The 7,874-nt window shown below is 49.0% G+C and overlaps 1 protein-coding gene across 1 annotated transcript; it reads right to left on the reverse strand.

The window, feature by feature from the left end:
* Positions 1–690: 690 nt before the first annotated feature.
* LOC119279650 (putative cyclin-dependent kinase F-2) lies at positions 691–1,778 on the reverse strand (the record flags this gene model as incomplete). The annotated part of the gene is made up of 1 exon (XM_037560826.1): positions 691–1,778. A coding segment is annotated over one exon (933 nt), but the record flags the coding sequence as incomplete, so codon positions are not given.
* Positions 1,779–7,874: the final 6,096 nt, after the last annotated feature.

Consider the following 7,874-nt stretch of genomic DNA (forward strand, 5'->3'; position numbering starts at 1 on the left):
CATTCTCAACTTAATAATTTGAGACAATAAAAATAAAAAATGCATGAATAATTCTGAATAATTAGAAAACCTTGCCAAAGGACCAGAAAACTTATGTATGAAGCACATTTGTTGCCATCTTTTCTATCCTTGTATTATCTGTTGCCATCTTATTTTAGTGGAATCGGTTACCACCAGACAAGCTTTGACTGTTGAACAGAAGTAGGCTTTCAAGAATTATCTAGCAACAGATCAAACTGTTCACAGTTCACAGCAGAGAATTTAAGTTTTCATTGGTTATAGAAAAAACTTGATTGCCTGTTTACTGTTGTGCTAATTTCATGTGCGTTGCTCTGAACCGATGAAATTCAACCAGATTTATTGGACTTCACATCTGTTACTCACAACCATATTTTTTTCAACGAGATTCAGAAGCTTAGCAGATTCAGACCAGTTATAGAAAGCTCAACCAGATTCAGAAGCCTAACAGCAATCACCGTTACATCAAGATCAATTTTTTCAACCAGATTCAGAAGCTTATCATATTCAGACAGGTTATAGAAAAGCTCAACCAGATTCAGACGCACACCCAGACCGGTTATTCAGACGCGTAAAATGGAGCCATTTTAGCCAACTGCATTTCTAGCACGCCATCAGGATAGACATTGTTCGTCCATCAAGTAATTTCCATGCTAGAGTAACTGAATCACTGATTGCTCAAGTCAAAGAATTACATGACCAGGAACACATAACTAAGTTTCCTGCAACTGATTACATAGTAACACAATAGTTAAGCTAAGTCAGTGCCACTGCAATGAAATAATTAACCAGTGGCACTCCATCTATCAGATGCTACATCAAGCTAATTAACTTATCAGCGACACAAAGCCAGGGTGCTCTGCTCCTTTGGGCTTTCTGAACCACCGGTGCTCGAGCGCTTCTGCCGCCGTGATCCTCTCGGCGGGGTTGAAAGCAAGCAGGCCGGTGAGGACCTCACGCCCGGCTTCCGAAAGCTCCTCGAAGAACTCCAAGTCGAGCTTCCCCGTAGAAGTGATCTGATCTCGCAACTTGTAAATCTCGGCGAGCAGCTCCTCCTCTGTCTCCACCACGAAGAGGGTCCCGCCGGCCAACATCTCCGCCATGATGCACCCAAGCGCCCACATGTCCACGGCCTGGCTGTAGTATCGGTTGCCTTCCAACTGCTCCGGCGATGTGTAAATCAGGGTGCCGACACAGCACTCCTCATAGGGCACTCCGGCCGGCTTCGCCCGGATCGCCGACCCAAAATCACCAACCTTGAGCCCGCCGAAGAAGCCGACCATGACGTTCTCCGGCTTGAAGTCCCGATGGATGATGCCGGCTCCATGTATCTTCTTTGCAGCATCCAGGAGCTGCTCCATCATCACGCGGGTCACGTCCTCGGATACAGGCCTCCAGAGTGACTCGCGGAGGGTGCGGCCGTCGGCCACGAGCTCCATGACGAGGAACACGTCCCCTGTCTCGGCATCCGTCGCCACATCCAAGATCTCGATAATCGACTCGTGACCCCGGCACGCGCCGAGGCAGCCGGCCTCGCGGGTGATCGCGCGGATGTCGGGCGGGCCGTGTCCGCCGGCCCTGTTGCCGTGGACCCACTTGACGGCGACTTTCTTGCCGGTGCGGCGGTCGCGCGCCTTGAGCACCTGGCCGTAGGTGCCTTCTCCAAGCACCTCAAGCTTCTCGTAGTCGGAGATGCTCCCGAACGCATATCGGGGCTTCTTGCCGCCATGGACGCGCGGTTCCTGTCCCGCCGCTGTTAGAAGGGAGAGAGAGGGATTGTTACGCAATATGATGGATGTATTATTGAGTTTTGAGGGCGAGTATATATTGAGTACAAGACTTGGAGGGGAAGATGCCTCTCCGGGAGATAAGGTAGGAGACGGATTACAAATCCTAGACTATCAAATACATGTATCTCAAATATATCTCTAACATCCCTCGCAGTCGTAGCGGTAGCGTTGCGAACAACAGGAGCGTCGCGGACGGTCAGACTGGAGAGAGTAGCAGCCGACAGGCTGACATCCCCCCACAGTCGTAGCGGGATCGTCGTGGACAGTGTCGCGTTGCGGACGCGTTGACTGTAGAGGAAGCCGACGAGTTACTCAAGCGGATGATAACCCTTTTGTGTCGATGTTGACATAGCCGAGAGCGTAGGGCGGTGTAGCCGTGGTCGAGGTAGTCGTGCGAAGAACGCCGTGGTCGATGTCGAGTCGGGGTAGCCGGTGTCGAGGGAGTCGCCGTGGAGCCGTGGGCGCAAGGAGGCGCCGAGTTTGTCATGGGCGCAGTGGTGTCGAAGAAGTGGTGCGCCGGGAAGGAGAATCGTGTTGACGACGCGTCGCGCCGGGTTTGCCAACCCCGAGGACACATCGTAGATGAAGGCATGCGCCGGTGTTGCCAGCACAAGGCATGCGTAGACGGACGAAGACGAAGTTGACGAAGCGCCGCACCAGGCTTGCCGGGCCCGGTGACACGTCGTGGACGAAGGCACGCAACGGTGTTGCCGGCACCGGGCATGCGTAGACTGGGACCTGCACGAGCTGTACGCCATGTCGAAGAAGTCGGAGAGGCCAGCAGAGAAGGACTCGACGACGGTTGCGGCGCCAATCGGCGCGGAGCCAATGTCACCCGCGGTTGTCGGAGTAGATGAAGCGATCGGGGTAGATGACGGCGACGCTGGCGACGGGCTGGTGGCTGGACGAAGACGAAGGGGGTGGACGGGCGGCGATGGAGGCTACGGAGGTAGCGGCGGCAGCGGCCAAAGAAGAGTGGCGGCGGCCTGACAGAGGCAGCGGCGGCTAGGTTAGGAGTGCGGCGGCGATGCTTGAAATAGGCGAAGAACCCTGACAGCATGACGAAGACCGACGCGGACGGTGGCGTTCCCGCGCCAAGGGAGACGGCGCGGCGCATACCACAGGAGGTCGACGCGCGGTGACGGCGAAGTGGACCGCATGTCGCGACGCTACGGCCCGAAGGGACGACGTAGTGGCGGCGGGCAGGTCGGGGCGACGGCGGGAAGACCTCGGGGCGGCGGCGGGGACCGCGGGCCGCGACGCTGCGGCCCAAAGGGGCGACGCAATGGCGGTTCGCGAGTCGGTGCAGCCGCGGGGACGGCCTCGGGGCGGCGGTGGGGACCGCGTATCGCGACACTGCGGCTCGAAGGGGCGACGGAGCGGCGACGCACGAGTCGATGAAGCCGCGAGGAGAACCACGGGGCGGCGGCGCTGCGGCCCGACGGGGCGACGCAGCGGCAGCCCGATGCTCGATCAGTGAAGAGGCGCGCTGAACTCGGGGACGATCTTCACGGGACCTGCGGAGGCGCGCGTAACCAACGGGCCAGGTCGGTCGCGCGGCGTAGACGAGGCGGATCGCGGCGGCGAGTGGGTGATCAAGCCGATCGCGCGCGAGGTCGGGGACGCCGCTCGGTGGAGGAGTGGTGGCGGCGGAGTCCGGGATGAGGCCGGCGATGGCGGGCGGCAGGGCAGCTATGATTGGCCGCCGCATGACGCGAGGCCGCCGGGTTGTAGTGATGCAGGAGTCCCGGTCGGAGTAGGGCGGTGACAGCCGGTGTAGATCGACGGGCGGGCCGGCGCGCAAACGTCGGCTATGATTGGCCGCCGCATGACGCGAGGCCGCCGGGTTGTAGTGATGCAGGAGTCCTGGTCGGAGTAGGGCGGTGACAGCCGGTGTAAATCGACGGGCGGGCCGGCGCGCAAACGTCGGCTATGATTGGCCGCCGCATGACGCGAGGCCGCCGGGTCGGGGCGACCGGCGGGCAGACGCGCGGAGGACGCGCGAGGCCGCCGGGTCGGTGAAGACGCCGGTGTAGTCGATGCCGAAGTCGGAGTAGAGGCGCACGGGGTCGACGGCGGCGGCGGGCGACGCAAACCGATCAAGCAGATCGGAAAACCAAAAAGAAAAACGCCGATCAAAGTGACCGACGAGAGAAATCCGGATCAAAGGATCGGGAAAAAAGACTCTTTAGGGCAGCCGGCCAACACGGCCGGCGGACGAACCATAGGTACGGGCGACGCGCCCCCTGGCGGCGGTCATGGAGGCCGACCGCCCCGGGGGCGGCGCGCGGGTGCGGAAGCGGCGGCGGCTAGGGTTTGGATCGTGATTAGGCTGATACCATGTTAGAAGGGAGAGAGAGGGATTGTTGCGGAATATGATGAATGTATTATTGAGCCTCGAGGGCGAGTATATATTGAGTACAAGACTTGGAAGGCAAGATACCTCTCCGGGAGATAAGGTAGGAGACGGATGACAAATCCTAGACTACCAAATACATGTATCCCAAATATATCTCTAACAGCCGCCAGGCGCTTGCGGATGGCCGCCGGCATGATCTGAGCTTAGAACGCACGCCGAGAGCAGATCAGAGCAGAGGGGCGGGGATTCGCGTGCGTCGGGAGCAGAGGAGATCGATGTGGATGAGAAGAAGGATCGAGGATGAGGATTGAGGAGGATAAGGATCGAGGACGGGAAGGATCGAGGCTGTTTTATGGGCTGGGGCTGGCAGCGCGCGTCTCCGAGTTGGCGCGGGATTCAGACAGATTTCGTACGCGTCGCGTTTACGCGCGTGACGCTCGCAGTCGCAGGGACAGCTAATACGGGTTTTTTCCCTTAAAAACAAAACTAATTTAGGTTTTTCTTTCCGATCTATCCAGCCGTTCATCATTTATTTTTATTTTTTATTTTCGCGTTTTCTCTCCCTTTTTTGTTCCCTTTTATTTATTTTTTATTTTCTATTGTAACAAATACAAGATTGAAAGAAAATGTTGAAACACTTCTTAAAATTCAAGAATTATTTTAACCGTGTGAACACTTCCTAAAAATTAGTACATGAATATTTCTATAATATACATCAACACTTTTTTCCCATCAAGTCAAGGTTTTTCAAATGTGTGAACACTTCTTTCCCCCTTTTCTATATGAAAATATATGAATATTTTTTAAACATGTGAAAAGTTTTTTTTATGTAATACATGAAAATTTATTTCAAAGGCATGAACACTTTTTAAATTACATGAAGATTTCTAAATGTGAGGATACTTCTTTTAATTATAGAAACATTTTTAAGTACATAATGATTAAACAATAATACATGATAAACATTTTTTTAGTTATACTATGAACATATGAAAATGTGATCAATATTTTCTTAATGCATGCTTGAACATTTTTAATACATGATAAAACATTTTCATGAAATACACTATGAACATTTTCTTAGTACGTGATGACCATTATTTTAGTACTAGTTGAACAACTTTCAATACATTGTAAAAAATATTTTAAAAATATATAGTTTGTAGAACATTTCAACAATATATATAAAAAAGGTGAATGAAAGAACAAAGAGTAAATAACCAGGAAAATGTACAAAGCATAGCATGTACCTGTAAACGGTAACGACGAGGTGTTGTTCATAGGCTTGGCCCAACTCCTCACATGTTCAGGGACAAATCACATTGAAATTGCTAGGTCACCCGCAACCCATCTTGGGAGCTCCTACTCGCCGCTCTTTGCGGCAAAGCGACGTAGTTTTACACAGGCGGTCTACGACTGGGCCAGCCCATGACCGCAAGCGAACCTCTCTAGCTCCAAAAAATAAATACAACATCGCTAGGAATCAAACCAGCGATCTGTTCCTACAGAGCTCAAGCCGCGACCAGCTGACCTAGCGAGTTTATACGCTTAGGCAGCAGCGTCAAGCATTAAATAAACAATAGGCATCGCATATCCGAATTATTTTCAAAATTTTGAAAGCAATTTTTTTTAAAAAGCTGAGTGTTTTCTGAAATGCAAACACTCTTAAAATTTGCTAATTGTTTTACAAAACTGATACATTTCTCGAAATCACATTTTTCGAAAACATGAACACTTTTTCTGAAATTGGGAACATTTTTCGAAATTCCAAATGAAAATTAAGCAAACACGAACATTTTTTAAAACTCTCCACCAGAAATTGAAAACACAAACACTTTTTTGAAAATTTTGAACAATTTTTCAAAAAGATGAACATGAAATATTTATTTGAAATTGTGAACATATTTTGAAAACTATAACATTTTTTCAAATTACTAGCAATTTATTGAAATTGTACAAAAGAACATTTTAAAATTCCAGAATTCAAATTTTGAAAACATTTTTCTCAAATTTTGAACATGAAAACATTTTTTTAATATGAGAACAAATATTTGAATTTTTCAAACAAAAGAAACATGAAAAATAACAACAAAAAAGGAAAGAAAAAATAAAAACGAAAAAGAAACAGAGAACATATTTTGAAAATGCGAACATTTTTCAAAATTACAAACAATTTTTCAAAACAAGAAATTTTATTAAATTCCCCGATTTTTTATTATTTATGAACAATTTTTGAAAACACGAACACTTTTTCATTTTTTCATTTTTTTAAAAACAGGAACATTTCGCAAAACTTTGAACAAAATTTCAAAAAACTATAACATTTTCATAAACATGATCATGTATTCTTTATGTCCGGCTGCGCAGCTCATTGGAGTGGCCATGCTTAAGCCGGTGGGGAAGAGTGTCTACTCCGCTTCCTTATGTTGAATGTTACCTAGCATGTTCTTTGATTATGTAATTCATTTGCTGTATAAATATTGGGAAACGAGTGATTTAAAAAAATAGTCTATCAATTTGACATCAAACAATAATACACCAGAATACTAATAAACAATCATTGCCTTTCAAAATAAAAATGCTAAAGAATGTTATCCCTACACAGTTAATCATGTAAGTATGGCATAGCTCGGTCTTCCTAACACAAAGATATCTATCATGAACACACCGGTGCCAAACCAAGCAATTGAATCAATATTTTTTCTCGCTTCAGTTTTTTCAACTCCCACACAACACTTGAGCTTGAGCCATGGACGTAGCACTTTTGATGGCAAAGAGAATGATGATTGGGGTTTATATGGGAAGACAAAAGTATAAGAAGGTCTCGCATCAACTCGGTGGATCGTTAGGCAATGGAGAGGCCTTACAATCAATGTCGATGCGAGGAGTAGGGATTTCCATGCAATGACGCGTGCAATCCCTAGAGAGGCCACGATTTCTTTCTTCAATTCGAGGGATCATTCATGAACGGTGAGGGAGTCCTGGATTAAGGGGTCCTCGGGCCGCTTACTTATTGCCTATGGGCCGCATTGATGGGCTCCTATGGAGTCGAACTAGGGCGTATAACCGTAACCAGATAGGGGATCTTCGGAGCCGTGGTGTGCCCTCCAAGTCAAGATTTAGCATGATCTTTCCTTTGTTGTAACCGATCACGTGTAACCCTAACCCTACTAGTGTCTATATAAACCAGAGGGTTTTAGTCTTTAGGGCTAGATCAACATCCTATCCCTCCTCAACCTAGGGTTTAGCTCGCCTGATCTCGAGGTAGATCGACTCTGTAGCCATACTATACACATCAAATATAATCAAGCAGGACGTAGGGTTTTACCTCTTAGAGAGGGCCCGAACCTGGGTAAACACCGTGTTCATCGTCCCTTTTTCCCCATCGATCCAAGATCCACAGCTCGGGACCCCCTACCCGAGATCTGTCGGTTTTGACACCGACATTGGTGCTTTCATTGAGAGTTTCACTGTTGGGTCGCCGAAGGATCGATGGCTCGCCTAATCATCGGAGATGGTGTCAGCTCGGGGGGCCTCTTTGTAAGTGCATCTAGTGCCACCCCTAGTTGGTTTTGGAGTATTGACGACAAACATGGTTGAGGGACTAATGTGTTTGTGAGAATTGCGGGATAACACAGGTAGTAGTCCCTCATTGATTCAGTTTACCTACCAGAGACGACCCCTAAAAATGTATGAAGACATTGAAG

The sequence above is a fragment of the Triticum dicoccoides genome, chromosome 3B (assembly GCF_002162155.2).
Source record: "Triticum dicoccoides isolate Atlit2015 ecotype Zavitan chromosome 3B, WEW_v2.0, whole genome shotgun sequence".
NCBI lineage: Eukaryota > Viridiplantae > Streptophyta > Magnoliopsida > Poales > Poaceae > Triticum > Triticum dicoccoides.